This window comes from Platalea leucorodia, assembly GCF_965183815.1.
Source record: "Platalea leucorodia genome assembly, chromosome: 1".
Classification (NCBI taxonomy): Eukaryota; Metazoa; Chordata; class Aves; order Pelecaniformes; family Threskiornithidae; genus Platalea; species Platalea leucorodia.
In genome coordinates, this window is record NC_138823.1 from 137,177,789 (window position 1) to 137,196,780 (window position 18,992).

The following is an 18,992-nucleotide window of genomic DNA, read 5'->3' on the forward strand; positions in this document are numbered from 1 at the left end:
TTTGTTCTCTGCTGAGATAGTTTTAAATATCATCCAAGGTTCTCTACAAGCCCTCCTGGTGGTGAAGAAACACTGAATTGGTCCCTTCAGCTGCCATAGTCACCGTCTTTTCTCCCTCCGTGGACTGTGGTCTAACCACGCAGGCCCCCAGTGAAGCCAAGTAGTGGTTTTGATTACAGGATGGTGGATAAATGTGTTTCTGTATATACACCAAAGTCAAGTTGTCAGGAGACTGAAATCTCCAGAAGCTAAATGGCTTCTGTGCAGAGAGCAGTAATAACATTTTTCAGATGAAAAAATCTTTTTTTTTAGATCAACTTGTAAAGAGGGTACTGAAGCTGTATGTCAGGCCTAATTTCAGTATTTATAGACTTGCATACACCTTAGTATATTTTTCTATACCCATAACATTTGCTCTGCACAAGCTTTGTAGGCTCTTTGCATGATTCCCACCCCCTGCCCTGTCTTTGATATTCATGTTCTTTAGGGCATTTTGCACTAATGCTTCCCTTCCATGATAGAACATCATGTGTTCTAGTGAAGTCCAAAATAGCTGACTCAGGCCAAAAAATCTAATTTTTCTCTTTTTTTTAAAGAAAGGTACCTTGTAGTGGAAGATATTTTTCCTCATTTTCTTATTTATTTTGTATCTTCTCACTTCCAGTTGTTTGAAGCAAACATGTACTTCATATTTTTGTGAAATTCAAATCTTCCTGATTTACAAGGTGATATGCTGCTACAATGAGTGTATTCAGAAAATGACATTTAAACAAATGACCTACCTACGTGAGTTCATGTATAAATCTATACCTCGCGGTGTATTTGGAACCTGCATTGGTGGCATAAGATAGCGTTCGTATCTGGAACATACAGCCCATACATCTTCATACAGGGCATGAATATATGAACGATAAGTGGTCCTAACAAGTACTAACAGGAATCAAATCCACTTGTGTAAACAAATGGCTTGATTCCATACAAAGCTTCCAGTACAACAAGTATTATTAACTTCCTCTGAGGCTTTGTGAGTGAGCCTGTTTCTTATTTTAACTTCAAGTTGCAATTTTCTGATTCACTCCTTGACAGTTCTTAATGATAATTTCTGCTTCTTTTTTTGGCTAATGAAAAAAGGAAAAGAGGGAAATGAATGCAGTGCCAGTCAGCCTAACTGTTTCATAATACATTTGAGTTTCTAAGTTTATTTTCTGCAGGTGTAGGTGGAATTGCAAAACCCAGTGTTACAGTGCAGTACTTTCTACCACAAAATATAATATTTACAGCATCATTAAAAAAATTAATTTTGTCTCCACTACTACATTGTAATAGTTTCTATCTCTGTCGCTCCTGCAGTATTTGTAATTAAACTATGACAGTAAATATTTGTCAGACCAAGTTCACAGCAGTATTATGACAGATGTTAGTAGAGTTTAAATTATTTCAGAAACATGTACTACATATGAGTTGATAGTCAAGGATTGTATTGCCTGTGGAATCAAACTCCTGCATTCTTCTTCACTCAGTTTTCTCCAAGAGAATGGCTGCTTTTTCTTGTGTGAACGAAAGTCAGTTCAGATCCAAAGTACAGGAAGCTGAAGAATGATTAGTTCTTGATTTTTTTTAGTGTGACAGTGAGAAACTTGCAGAGAAAGGCACAGGTTTTTCTTTTTTTCTTTTTTTTTTCTTTTTTCCTCTGCATCTGCTGTGGATTAGTGCAGACACAATATTACTACAGTGGTGGTTACCACTACTGTGGTAATCTGAAGGAGGCAACAGGAAGACTTTGTGCAGCTCATCGGGGCACAGTGGGAAAATAGCATCTTTGTATTCTTCTCTATGCTTCCGAACCTGCAGATGTCCAAGTAATTACATTCACGCCTTTTAGTGCAAGTAGATATGTGTTATGGAAGAAACAACAAGCGTAGGTTCTTGAGTAGTGTTGCATGTAAATGAAGTTAATTTAAAACTGAATTCTCAGATTTTATGGCTACCAAAGAGCATTTGGGAGTAGTGAATGGCAGCGTGGCTTGTATGGATGACTTCTTTTATGTAGAAATGACCAGGGGAACAAGTTAAGGCAGGAGGGGAATTCTTAGGCATTGTTACTCTTAGCAAAAATTTGCACCCTCTCCTTTTTCTGTGGTGCTTACATTCCCTTCCCATTAGAGCTGGAATGCAGTGCCAGCCTTGTAGGTAGATCTCCCACAGCACTATCCCCAAGAGGACAGAACTGGACTTTTACCATGGAATGATTCCAGATATTATGGCAGACAATCCTCTTTATTCAAAGTGTTTGTGTTTGTTGTGGTCAGAATGGTTTCTGGGTTATAGTAAGAATGGTAAGTGTAAATTACAGTACAAGCAATATGTTGCTAATACTTGTGAAAAAACAGAGAACTCTCCGTAAGCCTCCTTCATGTTGCTGTGGTAGGATGTCAGTCTTTCTGCTGGTTTGAAGCTGGTGTGTTTCCTGTTTGCCTCTTCTGTTGAGAGAAAATATTGAAAGCAAGGAGGATGGTGGTGGGGACAGGTCTTAGAGCTGATACTACTAGGTGGGGTTTTTTTGTTTCTTTGCTTGTTACTGTTCTCCAATGCAAGGGATCCTGATGGGAGCACTTGGCATTATCATAAACAAAATGTTTGCTGCTCAGAAAGTGATACAGCCACTAATCATGACCTGTGAAGGTCTTTGGGAAATGGAATGTAGCTCAAGTCCTTTACATGACTTCTCTAACTTGTGTCCTAGATTTCGCCGCCAGCTCTCTGAACCTTGCAATTCCTTCCCACCTTTGCCTGCAATGCCAAGGGAAGGACGTCCAATGTATCAGCGCCAGATGTCTGAGCCAAACATCCCTTTCCCGCCTCAAGGTTTTAAGCAGGAGTACCACGATCCAGTTTATGAACACAATGCTATGGTTGGCAGTGCAGCCAGTCAAAATTTCCCCCCTCCTCTGATGATTAAGCAGGAACCTAGAGATTTTGCGTATGATTCAGGTAGGTGAGACTCTACTTCTGCATAGTAAATAAATGAGTCCAAGCTAGTGCTATTGATGTTTTGATCGTATGAATTGAAACTTACTCTTCTGGCTTCTAAGTGTCCTGAAGTAATTTATGTCTGATATAGCTTATGAAATAGAAAGATTGCTACATAGTACAGTGTATCTCATGCCACCGTTGCTGTTGCTTGCTCTGCAAAGGATTTCATTTTCCAGACTCTCTATCCAGACAGTGCACAGGTTAGAGAAGTTGGGGAAGAAAAAAATCATGGGTGCAAAATTGAGCTTTGCTTAAGATGGGGCTTGTTCTGTACTATCTCATCTCTGACCTCTGAATTTGTGTGCTCCATTTTACGAGCTCTTTCATTTATCTGCCAGAAATAGAGGACTCTTTCTCCTCCTGCTTGCACTACTTTAAATCAGGAGTAACTCTACTGAAGTGGGGTTTATACAGCTATAAAACCAATGAGGGAGAAGAATCAGCCAAATTGGTGTCAGCTTCTCAGTTTGTGCATACTGCTGTGTTTTGTGGAGGTACATAATCTGTAATGCCAGGTTGCTGATGTAGAGAATACGCTGTTGCTATTAATAATGTTTACTATGATTGTGCTTATAGGGCAACTGGAATGGAGCCTTATTGCTCTACGGACAGTACAAAACAGAGGAGGTGGTGGCAGAGCCTGCTCTCAATAGCTTCTGTTCAAAATAGAAAGATAAGCTGTAGAAAGGATAAAAACATAAATCAAGGGAATAACATTGTAAATGTTTGCCACAATTTAAACATGATATTTATATTGTATTTGGGAAAAGAGAGAATTAGGGAAGCAAAAAAGGAGTTTAGTGATGACTACCAAGTAACAAGGAGAAGGAAGCTGGAAGGGTGGTATGGAGAGAAGCTGAGGTTAAAAGAGCATGTAGTGGGCTAGGTGGGGTAAACAGTTGATCAGTACCGAGCTGAGAAAAAGCAATCAAAACACATTTTTCAGTTCTGGTGTAAGTGATTTCTGCATCTTCTCTTCAGTCTCTGCCTCTGTTGTACTTTGTGTATGCCACAGTGTTGAAAGGGAGAGATTTCAGTGAGTCCTTACAGTGCTCCTGGAGGAGCATGCATCGGTTTCATACACATGCACCCTCAGATGGGCAGGGGGAACGGGTGGCCCTGTCTGACTTCAGTCTCTTCTGGGTGCTGCAGTACTTGCAGTGCTTTCCTGCTGCTTTAACCTCTAGTTAGATGCTTTTGCAGTTTATTTCCCAAAGGCTACATGGCAGCTGAAGTGAGGTCTCCTTTTAAAGTTTAGCCCATGACAAACTGTCTTCCAATTTGATACAGTGGAGAATTTGTTTTTTATTGTCCTTTCTATAGCTAACTTAACATTGTCTATTTAGTGGGCTATTTTGTGGTATCATTGTTGTGAAGTGCTTGGTTTTGAATTTATCTCCATGTTAGAACAGGGGAATTTGGAAAGTAGAGCTGCTTTCTCCTTTCTTACTCTTTACAAGTAAGGAACCGGTCCTTGGGGAGATTTGAGTTAGGCCTATACAGGGAGGGAACCAAAGGTGAAATATTTCTCCAAATTGAAATATAAGATAAAAATGAGTTCAGATTACAAGGATCAGATTTAGAACTAAACCCATTCAGTGATGAAGGTTCTGAGATACGTGGCTTTGGCAATCATGCATCTTTAGTCTTACAGAGCAGCATGGGAGAGACTGTCTGCATAGTTAATGTGGCAATGGATAATAAATAGGGGACTGCAGCTTCAGGCACTGCCAGTCCCTTGCAACCTTCACAAGCACCGTTATTCATCCTGCTAAACTAAAGGGTGAAAAAAGACCCTTTTGTAAGCATGCTTCATATTTGGCTAGGAAGTGGGATGGATCTCCTTATTGCATAGTATTATGTTAAATCTGAGTTGGCTGCTAGCATTCGTCTTTCTTTGAAATATTCTTTATGGGGGAAAAAAAAAAAAGAGGAAATTTTATTCTGAAAGGAAAATGTGCAAACTTGTATCCAATCCTGTCATGCCTTTTTTTTTTGTGCCAGCAAGAACAACATTCCACTTTACAGTAATGACGTTCAAGGAAAATTGTTGTTTCTTTTGTAGATGAATAATTAGTTTTTAAAAATGTAATAGCTGTGTAACCAGTGGTCATGAAAAATTAATCTGTTGGTATCAGGAAGTACTTTTATTGGCCTCAGAATCACTGCATTTAAGTTGACACATCTGTACACTCCATAAATTGCAGTCAACAACTGTGGTCTGTTGATATTTTGTCTTGTTACCATCTGTTCTCTAGAAACCATCATTTTCCATCCTTGCTAAGAGTACATTAAATAACCCCTTAGGAAACATAATGTATTTGTCACTGAATCATTGATTTCATTTTTCACCTATGGATGTTCAGGGAAGGAGGAATGCCAGAGTGAAAAGTCTTTTTTGCATGGTATTTTATTGCAACTCGGATAAGAATATAGAAACATACTTAAAAAGTTCACTGTAATACACTGAGATGTTCCTTTTGGGATGTTTTTGAAAGAGCCTCATAAAAGTTCATTGCTTTTGTGCACTATACTTTTATACTTTGTGGGAAGCTGGTGAATGAAAAGCATTATTATGGAATGGTTATAACTCTATTAAAACATGACATTAATTATGACATGGGAAATGGCAGATCAATTAGTTGTAATTGTAATTGCAGGTATGCAATTTCTACTGCAGAATGTTTGAGATAATGGAAAAAGAAAAATGTCAACAGAGTAGAAGCTCTTCCTTATCCATCCACACTTCTAGAAGTCACAGTGCATCATACATGTTCAATCAATCAGACCTTATTTTCTGTCTTGGATTTTTTTTTTTTCCATGGCTGCCAGTCAGATGTGTTTAGTACTTGATGCTGTATCTAGCAACTTCAAGTACAAAGATGCAGCCAAGGACATACAGAGCTTTGCGATTTTTGCATCATTAAGGAATATACCCCAGAAGGCTTCCCAAAACCTTTGTTTACAAGGATTAATAGTGGGCGTTCCTGTACAGTTAGCACTTCTAGAATTCAGTTCATGTATTCAGTTATTCAAACAAAAAGACTAAACTTGAGATGCTTCATCTGTTCTGGGCTTTGTTTTGAAGCAGGATCTTTGCAAGCTTGAATCTCCCTACGTAGTGTAGTGTATTTGCAAATTCACTAAGGTATGACTCTAGCTATGCATGTATCAATTAATATTAAAAGCCTAGTTAAGTTATTAGTTAATATTAAAAACGTTGTTGTTAAGTTTAAATCTCATATTCTGTTTTGCCAAATTGAAATAGTTAGTCTGGTTGGAAAGCTTTTCTGTGACCATGTCTTTGACTGGGAACTTTGAAATTTGTCACACAGTGGTGTAAGAGATAAGTAGAGGAGGAATAGTTGCTTGCATGTACTTACTACCCATTGCCAGGAATTTATATTTTGAAATCTAGATAGATTCAGTCTTTCTTGAGCAGGTTAGAGGCATTAGCAGGGCTATGCTCACAGTTACATTTCAGGGCAGCCTCACAATTAGTACGCTTGAATGGACCTTAGAAAATTTAGATTCTGTCCCTGTCACTTCCAAAGTTTTCTTCCAAGATACTAGTCACATCACTTAAAGAATGAACTATCCAGACAGAACTACTAGCCTCCACATCTTGCTTTCTGGGTTGCTAGTCCTTTTAATTCCTGAGGCCTCACAAGCAATAAATAGGTTGTGTTGGCATGTTAGAATGGATGAGGAACTGCCCCTCCATTAAGAGAGATGAGCAGAGGCAGAGAGACACATCAGATGTATACCTCCTCATTTTGGGTACCCATCTGGGACTGCATAATCTTTAAAGAACATTATGTATTACATATGTTCAAAGCTTAGCTCCTAGGGACTTTCTTCGTACTTCTAGGTGAGGAAGTATGGGAACATCAGATTAGGGTCCCTGTGTAAGCACTGCAAAAATAAGAAATGCGTAATACGAAAAATCTGGTGGAAGTGACGTGACAACTTTGGAAAACTTTGTGGGGGCTGGAATGGGCTTTGTGGAGGCCTAAAATTGACCATTCAGCTGTATTAATCTTGAAGTTATCTTTTCCTTTCTTGAAATGTTCTGCCTCGTTAAGGATGCAACTTCCAGCCTCTGTAACAAATGAAACAGGGGCTCCACCTGCAAAGCTGTTCACTGCATGGCTCTCCCTCCCCCAAACTGTTTTGACCTGTGGACTCAAGAGACAAGAGTGCCGAGGCAAAAGGCTGTGTCATAATTCATTTGCAACAAAGGAGTTGTATCAGGGTTGCCTAGGAAGTTGTAATTATGACACTTCTTAACCTCCTAAGTTTGCTCTCGTAGGTATAGGATATTGTTAGCATTCTACCATCCATGTTATAGATGTGTATTTACCTAATGACTGGGAACAGAATAAAAAGCAAGAGCCCTTTCAAATACCTGATGTGGGGTTTTTTGAAAAGCAAATCAATGCAAATTAACATGGAAGAAAATTCCTAGTAGCACATTCTTCCCTGGAGATCAGCTGACATGTCCTTAAATTTGGGAGTTTGCAGAACAGCATAAGAGAATGTCTTGAATTAAAATTTCAAGGAAAAAAACCCCCTATATTTCTTTCTTGGAGATATATTTATTTGCAGATCGCTTTTTTTCCCCTTTCCTTTTTTAAACAGCAGTTGGATATTCTATTGTACTTCTTGGAGGTAAAGTTTACATATTTGGAGATGCTAGTATGAAGGAAAAAAGGAAATCTTAGCTGTCAGTCAAAGTCACTGCAGGTTTGCTTTTTTCAGGATATTCTCTAGTGCATTGACCAGTGCGGCATTTAAAATGGCACAACTCATGGTGCTTCTACTACTGTCTTTAATTATATTGGCTAATTTTCATACAGTGCTTTGAAAACATAAAGCACTGTATGAGTGCTAAGTATTATTACTACAATTATTCCCCTGGGAGATTATTTCGCAGACTAATAGACTTCACAGTTAAGAAATATTTCTTGATCGTAAGCCTAAATTTTCCCTTTGATCAAGTCCATTCCCTTGCTCATAGCTACACCTCTTTGGCTCATCCTAAACAATTCCTTGGTATTAATGTACCACCTCTAAATCTCTGTAGACGGTTTGCATGTATACTCTTAGTCTGTCTGTGTGACTCGTTGTTGAGATCTTGCTTCATAAATCCTCCAGCTGCTTAATCTTTTCCTCAAATTCTCTCTAGGTTTTCTTTTTCTTTCCTTTTCCTTTTTTTTTTTTTTGTAGGGGGGGATCAGGCTGCAAATATTTGTGGTATTTTTGAACATAGTTTTATAAAATGCTCTGTGAAAAAAAACAGACTCCATCCTTTTCCTGGATATGGTGCTTCAGTATGCGCATCTCAAAACTGCATCTTCTTATGGCCTTAAAGAAATTCTTTTACACAGCAGTACAATTGTTCTCAATGAATATCTGGCTGGCATAAAGGAAGGAGGGGATGAGGGATAGGGGTTTGCTCTTGAGTTCAGTAGGTTTAAAAAGTCTTCCCTCCTCATTTTTGGTTTTGCAGGTTTCCCAAGTCTCACATCTATGGCTTAAAATATTTCACCCTCTTGTTTCAGGAGCTTGTCTTTGCTGTGTTGCTTCAGTGAATGGGCATAAATTTTGTTCAGTAGTTAAGCTGCACTACGCTTTGTACTTGCTCTTCAAACACGTAAACACAAATCTGCTGTTGAATGGTATGACAGTAGTATTAAAATAATAGCATCTGAGGGGGAAACGTGGGAAACCTGGACTTCAGAAGATTGCTATGAAAGGCAGAATTTTAACTTTTCACTTGCTTCCCATCTAGCTGATTTCCTCTATTAGCTAGTTCTGTCTGAAAGAAATCTGCAGTTAGCATAGAATTCATTTTGTAATATCTTCATGAACAAAGGAAAACCTGAATACCAAGTTAATGTGAGCATATAGGCAGGAGATCATACATCTACTTTTCCTTTCAAAGCAGACAATACAATCTGAAAAATTGTCCTACAGTCCCTGTTTCTCAAAGAAATGGATTAATATCCTCTAAATCTACAGTTACAGTAAGTGGCACTGGCTAATGATTTGATTTGAGGATTGAGAGCGCAGTCTGGATTTACTCTTTGTGCATTAACGCAGGTCAAATGGACACAGGCTGCATTTTAAATCAGTAATGGAAGGCTGAAGCCTGCCTTAAACCAATCACATCAGCCTTACCCAAGACCGATTGATCCCGAGAGACTGAGCCCTGTGAGCATAGCTTTTATATGAATGGACTCTGTGCAGCCTGAAGTTTCATTCATAAAATGGATGCTGAAGGGGGGGGGGGGGGGGGGGCGGGGAACAAACCACACACGCCAAACCCTGGAATGTCCATTTATGCGGAGCTGAAGGGTGTAGTGTTCCCTCAGCTGCTGCTTTTGCCAGTTGCCTTAAAGTAATGATTAATGCTCCTTGGCCCTGCCTGCCTGTAACCTGACACCGTTTATGGCCTTGGTGTGTTTCTAATGTATAGTGAATGAGAAGGCTACATTCTCAAATCAGAAACATAAACAGGAACTGGTTGGTCTGAATTCCATTCAAATATGTCACTTCAGCCGTGCAGTGTTTGTCCAACTTCGATTTTACAGGCAGGGGATGGGGCGGAGGAGAAAAAGCAACACAGACATTTTTGCAGTAAGATTACCAACAAAAGGAGCGAGGGAGAGAGAAAATACTGCTGTCTTGTTGCATTCAAAGGGAAGCGATGTTTAAAATACATTTTACAGTTACTGAGGTTAATAAAAGCAAATACATGATTTTAAAGTATGCTCAAAAGATCAGCTCCATGTGGAATTTCAATTCAGAGCTGAATGTATGAGCCTTTGTTTTCCTGTTCTGCTGTATAAAAAGTTACACATCGCCTAGACAGGCTGTTGACATCTGGTCTCAGAAAATGCATTAGATGTTGTCATAGATCTAAAAACCAAAGTTGTGGAAAGGAAGCTGTTTGCTTAAGGTTTTCTTTCTCTGTGTGTGTAATAATTCCACTTAGACATGAGCTGGTAGGGCCGAATCTAGTTCTCCGGTACGTTTTTGTCAAGTGAAATGTAAGAAATAAACTTAACAAATTTTAATTAGCTATTTTTTAGAAGGGAATGTATGTGTATCTATGAGTGCACATACTTCTTGATAATTTTTTTTCTAATTGCTGATACAAAGGCTAGTGACAGACAAAATGAATAACAAAACCTTCCATTCTGAATGTTTTTAAACTGTATAATGATTTGGGAAAAGAATACTTAATTTTGAGGTTGATTTTTAGAGAAGATAGTGACTCTGTTTTCACCCATGTAACTTCAGTGCACCTACATTTTTCATGCTGAACCTGCTAATGAAAAAATAATGCTGACTTTTGTATTGCCAGGATTTTACCAATTTGTAGGACTCTGTTGTAATTACATAGTTTCTGAGGGGATAGTGCTTTTAAAGGTGGTTGAACTAAAACCTAATCCACCAGCATTTAAGCTGTGAAATATGCTCAAGCAATTCCTGTATAGGGAGGTTGTCATTACTTCTAGTATTTCTACCTGAATGTCTCTCTTTAGAGAGACATACAAGTTTTAATCTAAGTGTGTTCTACAGGTTTACAGAATCATAGGTTTCATGATCAAAAAGAATCATTTGGTACTTCTCCCTGCAAAATACAGATCAAGGATTTTCCTTAGTGGTGCCTCGTGCCACCTTAGCCACTTGTTACGATCTAGTTTGAAGAATTGCTTTTCTTACCTAAAAAGCCCTGTCTGTTTCCCAGTGATTTCAGTATTGCTCTTCACCCATGAGCTGGTCAGAGCTTTTCAGTGGTGGTAAACAGCTGCTTTCCACCATGAGGCCAAATGTGTTTCAGTGGTGGATGAAGTGCTCCTTTGTAAACAGTTTGTCAGCAGTCTTGGAAATCCATGAACAAAAAAGTTATTTGCAGTGTGATTGTGATGTTAGTAAGTTTGAGGCCAAAAGTATGATGTGTTCTAGCTCAAACATTTTATTTTAAAAAGGTTACCTTTGTCTCTGCACTTCGTAAAAATCTCTCCCACTGCACCAGCCACCTCTCCATGTACGAGAGAAATGCCTGCATTGCACAAGGAAGTATTTGGCGAAGCCCTGCAAGGCACTGAAGGGAGGAGTGGCATACTCACAGTGTGTGTAGCACAGGGTCAGACTGACGTGTGAGTGGTGCCTGGGAGCTAGGTTGGTCCCAGCTACCTGAGGGGCTTATGCATGCCCTTCTGTGCCTGGTAGCACAAAGGGAAAGAATCTACATGTGCTGTTATTTCTTGCCTATGGGAAGACAAGTGTCACAGCACATTTAAGTCTGTCTGTATAGATGTACCAACTCCAAATTGCTGAAATAGGAGCCAAAGCCTGTGTAATTACTTTTCAGACCAAAAGAACAATTGAGGAGGATATGGTGTAATTTAAATTACAGGACTGGCTGTATCCCCTGGGAGCTGCTTCTGTTCTTAACATGACTTGGTAATAAAGTGTAAATCAGAGAGGTAGGTGGGCAAACAGTAAGAAGGTTTCCAGTGTCATCACTTTATTTTATGCTTGTAGGGAAGGAGACAAGTTTCACATATGAGTTGAGGTGTTTGATGAATTCAGGTGACTTTGAGATGAATTCAAGTGGCCAAGGCCAATTGTGTGAGATTCAACAAGGCTAAGTGCCAGGTCCTGTATTTGGACAACCCCATGCAATGCTACAGGCTTGGGGAAGAGTGGCTGGAGAGCTGCCTGGCAGAAAAGGACCTGGGGGTGTTGATCGACAGCCACCTGAATATGAGCTAGCAGTGTGCCCGGGTGGCCAAGAAGGCCAATAGCATCCTGCCTCATACCAGAAATAGTGTGGCCAGCAGGACCAGGGAAGTGATCGTCCCCCTGTACTTGGCACTGGTGAGGCTGCACCTTGAATACTGTGTTCAGTTTTGGGCCTCTCACTACAAGAAAGGTGTTGAGGTGCCGGAGCGTGTCCAAAGAAGGGCAACAAAGCTGGTGAATGGTCTAGAGCACAAGTTTTAGGAGGAGCACCTGAGGGAACTGGGGTTGTTTAGCCTGGAGAAAAGGAGGTACAGGGGAGACGTCATTGCTCTCTACAACTACCTGAAAGGAGGTTGTAATGAGGTGGGGGTCGATCTCTTCTCCCAAGTAACAGGGATAGGATGAGAGGAAATGGCTCGAGTCATGCCAGAGGAGGTTCAGATTGGATATTAGGAAAAATTTCTTCACCAAAGGGTTGTCAAGTATTGGAACAGGCTACGCAGGGAAGTGGTGGAGTCCCCATCCCTGGAGGTATTTAAAACACATGTAGACATGACACTTAGGGACATGGTTTATTTTGGTGGACTTGGTAGTATTAGGTTTACAGTTGGCCTTGATGATCTTAAAGGTCTTTTCCAACCCAAATGATTCTATAATTCCATGATTCTTTGACTTCTAAGCAGCTTCGGTGCGTAAGGCAGCTGCTCACCAGTACACCGAACAGTTCACCTGAGCTGTCATGCAGAGACTAAGGCCAGGCAGGTAGCTCAACTTCTTCACCCACCCTGTTTCAGATTGCATGCACCTTCTAAGTCTTGGTCTCCCACCTCTCCCTCTGCGTGCGCATGTATGTAATGCAATACCTCTGTATCACACTGTGGTTTGTCACATGCACATGGGCAGTGCCCTGGGCCTCCAAATCTTCAGATGATGTTGATAAAATGAACTAAAAAGTAACTCAGAATTAGAGTGTAATGTAACGTGTCCTTAGTTAGGAAGGCTATATAAGGTCAGAACCACAGGAATGGCTGAAGAATAAGTCCTGGTTCAGCTTTCCAGTTCCTGCTTTGCTCTGCTTCATTCAAGAGAAAGTCACTTCATCCAGTCACCTGCAGAAGCTTCGTCTTGCCTGTGTCTTGCCTGGCTAGGGACACAGGCTGAAATGCTATTTGTTTCTGCGCAGGGTGTGATTGTGGGTCTGAAACCCGGTCCTTACCTCTGAAAAACAATCGGTAAAGAGGATTTAAGGACTCCTTACCTGCTTTGAGTTATACAGGGCTGAGACAGCCTAACCCTTTAAATTCTGGTATGGTAATTAATATGAAATACTTCCTTACCAAGGGACCACTCAAGTGTCTTACTCGATAATGAAACCTAGAACCTGTGCCTGCTAAATTCAGTAGCAGATTTTTCTTGTCCTGAGGAAGTCCGTTTGGGCTTTTTCTGCTTTGATGTATTTTGATTAAGGCATTTCCAGTATTTTTCTCTGTGACGTTCCTAGATGAGAAGGCATTTCAGCAGTGTCTAGATGACACGCAATTTTAAAACAACACCTACTGGGAAAAAATGGTTTCAAACCAACATGATACAAGGCCATACTCATTGTTTTAAGATGACTGCTATGTTGCTGCTAGCAAGAGGAGCAATGAAGAATGACTTCTAAGTATTCCAAATTAATAATAAAAGATAAATTAATTTTTTTGTCTCCATATTTTTAGTTAGTTTTTTTATTTTTTTTTTTTAAGGGGCTGCTGTTCTTGAGATGATGTAACTTTACAGTGTGAATTACTTCATTAAAAGTCTGAAATAAGCTGCTTGTGTGTCTTAAATCCAGGCACATTTTTATTCAAAGACTGAAAATCATGAAATGGTGATAGAATCAGTCACCTCAAACACTTAGATCCTGCCCTGGAAGTATTTTATGCCTACTTCTGTCTTACTTGTTGTCTTGAAACAATGCTTTAAGGAGAAGAAAACATATAATTGCTCTGTAATTTCTGCACTAAAATGTTTTCTTTTGAAGTAGCTCCGCTTAGCTAGTAAAAATACTTCTGGGTCTTAGTCAAGCATTTAGTACAATTTAAAACTGCAATGCTAAATTTCATTGGTTGGACTTTTTATTAGATAAGGTAGAAATGAAAGCAGCAGGCAATTTAATTAGCAGTAATTTTTCTGGGCAAGTCATTACTTTGATGAACTTCAGAGCAATGTTTATGGCTCCTAATTAACCATGTTAGTCATTTGATTGAATAATCACTTTGGAAATGTTTCTACAATTTGATTAGAGTCTGACCCACTCTGATAGTCATAAATTAACTGATAGCACTTTAGGATAACAAGACTCTAGTTACTTTACGAGAAATAAACTCTTCCTTGCTGTATTTTTCGGTCCTCTGTGGACTGTTTAAACACAAGCTAACCAGAAGATTAAGTAATGCTGGTACAAACAATGCTTGCCTTAGAAAGATTCCAGATGTTAATTGTAATTGACTTAGGAGCATGGGAGATGAAACCCCAAATTGGCTAACAACACAACTTCTTGGATGCGTGCATAATTCTTTATTCCGTATACTCTGCTGTATCACTTTGCAAGAGTGGAGCTCATGAGTCAAAAAGGGTTTTGCTGCCAATACTAGTGAATTTTTACCTAAAATAGAAAATAGCATCTGTTTCAGTTCTCCAACTTCCTCTTTTTTTTACGTAGATTTTTCCATTCTCCTTAAAATTCAATCTACTTGGTAACATGAGTGATTCCTTGCAGGTGAACCACTACTCATAGCCTTGACTTCTAGTCCACAGAGCAGTACTTGACTCGAGTGATCACTGAATCACTGATTCCTGTGGTCGCTCAGAATAGCTGCCTGAGACGTTAGAGATTCTCGAGGCCTGAGCAGGCAGGCACTGAGCTTTTCATCGAGAGAGGAGGTAACGAAGAGTTCGGCACAGATGTGGAAGAGAGACTGTGGACTGTTAGAGGAAACGTAGTATTACTGCCCTGTGTTTCACTTGTTTTGTGAAGTCAGTGTAAAACCTCGATTTCTTATCCTGCTAAATCTTTGATACTCATCACTAGTCAGTGAACAGTGAAATTCGGAATCACAGTCTGAAAGAGTCTGTAGGCAGTGTTGGAAAAATAATGTCTGCTCTTTTGACCTCTGTTTGCATCTCTTAAAGAGTTACAAGTTACTGGTAACAGATTGCATAGCTTAGGGTAGGAGTTTATCACAAGATCAAATAGGCTTTGTTAAGCAAGACTTTTGATATCCAAGAAGTGGGTTAAACATGGTCTAGAAGGGCAAACATTTATGGTGTATTTCTGTTTGCAAGTCCCTGTGCACAGGATGTGGCTACTTGGAAACAGTGCAAGACACGGGGGGGAAAAAATAGAAAGACATTTCAAGAACACTATTTTCATTAGTTCTGTTTGGTTTTTCTCATTCTTCTTGCAGATTTGAGTAGAGGTGGGGAATGGCAAATAAATGTCTCTATTACTTAGAATGTGTGCACAAATTTTTTTTTTTTTTTTTCTTTTGAGGGGTGCTCCTTTTTGCTTAGAGGTGTACAGGTGGAGGGTGAAATTGATACATCTGAATTCCTAGATTAAATGCTTAGCAATCGCAGAAAATTTCATTAACCCTTCAAATCCTTAACCAGACTCTAAAAAGCAATATCCTACTCTAAATTCACTCTGAAAATCCTTGTATTAATGTGGAGTTTATAAGTCTCCAGTGTGATTGGCAGGCTTTTCTGTGTAATTGATTAAAAATGTTAGGTCAAATTAGTTACAAAGATAGATATAGAAGCACAAGGTTTAAAATATTTATACTGTTTTGTGTGGATTTTTTGGTCTGTGAATGGCCTAAAGTGTAATTGTCATGGGAGTCAGCTTTTAGCAAAGTTGATTACAATAAGGGTTTGAGTTCAAGTGCCTATGTTAGACGGGATCTACGATCCTCACAGTATGATTTTTCTTTTCCACCATGCCTTGTGCGTGCTGCTCTGAAATGCTAACTGTGTGTTGACAGGTTTCCCCTTGCTGTAACTTGCATCCTTTTTGTTGCTCTTCTGCCTGCAGCCTGTCTCATTGATAACCTGCACACTTTTAATTCCAGAGAGTCTTTTGACTAGCATTTTCGTCTTCTCCTTTCAGAAGTGCCTAGCTGCCATTCCATTTACATGAGGCAAGAAGGCTTCCTGGCTCACCCAAACAGAACAGAAGTTAAGTTTTCTATTATGTATAGCTTTTGTATGAGAGAAACGTGAAAAATTAAAAAGCCTGGAGGGATTTGGGGTTCACTGGTTTAATTCTGCTGCTGGGAAGACTTGCATCATCTTTCTTTCCCTTCCCAGTGTTGAGTTTCTGATGCACTGATTTTTTTGTAGCTTCTTCTAGTGCCACAGGTTGATCAGGATAGAAGCAATTTTGTTATGAATTTACTGATTCTGCTTTTCAAGGCCTCTAGCAGTTGAAAGGAAGAGATGCTTAAAAAATTGCCCATTTCACCCATCCTGCTCAAGTGATATTTTCCAGGCTATTGGTGTGACAGGCTCAGTTAACTGTTAAGTAATCCATTTTATACTTTAAAAAGTATTCAGTAAAGTTTTTGGCTTTTCCTTTTCTTACGATTTTTTGCAATGTTTTGGTGTTCCTTAGGCCCAAATTCTACAGCCATATGATACATACCAGAATTCTCAGTGACTTCAGTAGGGCAGAGCTTAGTTCGTTGTCAAAATTAATAATTCTGAGTAAAAGCACTTTATATGTATTAAAAATAAGAAGGCCAACAGAACTAAGAAAAAATGACCACTGAAAGAGAGGTTGTACCCTCTCCTGCTTTGGTGTATCTTTTTTGTCAATACATGGTAACTTTTGTTTGTTTGTTTAGGGTTTATTTGTTTTTCTTCCAAGGGGCAAATTTCACAAACATGAGGGAGATTGTTTTTGAGATTGATGAGAACTCTAGACAGATGTATGAATCCAAGTCCTCTAGTAAGACTTCATTCACTAGTGAAAAGACACAAATGGAAAGATAACAGACCTGGCTAAAAGCCCAACTGCATCTGGGGTGGAATAAAGGCAGAAATTAGACATAAAAGGTGGTATTCAACAAGGAGGGTGAAACAGGAGATGGAAATTTATAACAGTCTTGGTAGATGAAATTATATAAAACATAGAAGCTTGATAAGGGAAGCGAAAGACATCAGGGAAAAAAATCCAGAAATTGCAGGGCTAAGGTCAACATATTTGAGTTTTAATCACAGCCTAGATAGGGGAAAAACAACCTTGGCCATGTTATGCACTCATAAGTACTTGGAGGTAGTGAAATTGTTACGAATGATGTAGAAAAGCAGTGATGTTCGATAAATATTTGCTTTCTGTGTTCGGAAATCAGTCAACATGATTTTATGGAATAAAGGTCATGTCAAATCTGGTTCTATTCTTTGTTGAGATTAAGAGTTTGATTGATAAAGATATTTGTATCATATAGCTAGACTTTTTATGGCATTCAATTTGCCACTGCATTACATTCTGATTAAGAAGTTAGCACAAAGCAGTATCGATAAAGTACACATTAAATACATTAAGACCTGGCCAACTGACAGATCTAAAAGTGGCTGTCACTGGGCAATCATCTCTGAATGGATTGTTTCTATTATAGTTCTGTAGGAATTGATATCAGGAGTGTTGCTATTCAACATTTTCGGTAAAGATACGGGACAAAGTTAATAGATAACTTTATGGCACAAAGATAGAGTGGTAAATAAGGGGCAGGACAGGGCAGTCACATAAAGCAATTTGAATTGTTTGGTAATCTGGGCACATTAAACAAAATAGTTTTTTAATATGCTGAATGTAGATCAGGTCTATGGAACTAGGAAACAGTATATTGGAAAAAGTGATTTTGAGATGGGCCTCCTCCTCCTTGGCTTCACAGTGGGAAACCAGCCCAACCAAACATTGCAACTGTATGGCAAAAAGGCCTTCTGTAGTATTTTCACAGTCAAAAGAAGGGTCATAGGGAGGCAGGAGAGGAGATGTTTTGTTTCGCTAAGTAGCACTGGTGAAGCTGATACCGGCATGCAAAACATGCCAGTTCTTAACCAGTTCTGGTTAAGCAAAACATTAAAATAATACTGAAAAGTAGGAGTGTACAGAAAAGAGTGCTAGAAAGAATGCAGGGTTGCAGAGAGTGTCTTTTAATGACAAAAATTAAATTTAGCAGAATAATCTTAATTGGAAGAAACATCAAGGGCGTGACTTCTGTGAGTATGGGGAGGAAATACTGAGTAGGGCTTTTTTAGTCTCACCGGGAGAAGACCTGCAGGAACTAAGGGTTAAAAGTCAAAGCCATGCTAGTTTAAACAGGAAATGAGACAAACATTTTGGAATAAATCATAGAGAAAAATGGGTGCCTTTTCATTTTTGCAGGTGGAGATTAACAGTCTTTTGGGAATGCACACATTAATTAAACACCCCTGTACTGAGGCCAAAATGTTGTGATTGGGCGGTTTGTAAAGGATGTGGGATATTAATCTGGTTCCTCTATGACTTAGTGTTCCCTCTGGCTTTAAGCCTATGATCTCTTCTTTCTCCATGCATCTTTTATATAAACACCTCTCTCTCTTTGACTTACAGGCTGTATGTATGAAAAGGGACCTAGGCAGTTTTATGATGACACTTGCGTTGTTCCAGAGAAGTTTGACGGTATGTATGACACATCTCTCTTTCTTTTTCTTGTGTGGGGAGATGAAAAAGGAAGAGATGAGGGACTTTTTTCTGTTGCTGATCAAAAAAGCTCAGTAACGTTCCAATTTAGGATTCCTTAACACACCATTTGCGGTGCGCCCAACCAAAGCTGACCTTTGTCTCTTGAAACCAAAGTCTCCTTTTCAATAGGATGTCGTTCAACTTTTGCCAGTGAAAGATGCTGTATCCAGAGTTGTGGCAGAGAAGCTCAGTTCCTGTACTGTTGAGAAGTTAATAGGAGGATTTCCATTGCACTGATGATCACATACTGCTTGTTGTTTGAGATTTAATGAAAGTTGTTCTTAAAATTAACAAAACGGTGGAGAAAGCAGTAGCTTTGGTTTTACTGAGGATTAAGCCTCTTCTCTCACTGTCTGTGAAGTGATGAATAGTGGGGAGTGAGTGTATAGGGCATTTTTGTGTTTCTGTCAGGGTATTCGCACTACGTTAA

General features: G+C 39.3%; 1 protein-coding gene across 7 annotated transcripts in view; it reads left to right on the forward strand.

The window, feature by feature from the left end:
• The window catches only part of ETV1 (ETS variant transcription factor 1), a gene marked incomplete at both ends in the record, with an annotated part of 64,991 nt that overhangs the window by 36,327 nt on the left and 9,672 nt on the right, over window positions 1-18,992 (forward strand). For 6 of the 7 annotated variants that reach the window (XM_082330597.1, XM_082330598.1, XM_082330599.1 and 3 more), the window contains 3 exons: window positions 2,744-2,991; window positions 15,944-16,039; window positions 18,431-18,499. In XM_082330597.1, coding sequence (XP_082186723.1) covers window positions 2,744-2,991; window positions 15,944-16,039; window positions 18,431-18,499 — 413 coding nt within the window. The remainder of the gene's footprint in view (window positions 1-2,743; window positions 2,992-15,943; window positions 16,040-18,430; window positions 18,500-18,992) is intronic. The other variant, XM_082330600.1, reaches the window with a different exon arrangement.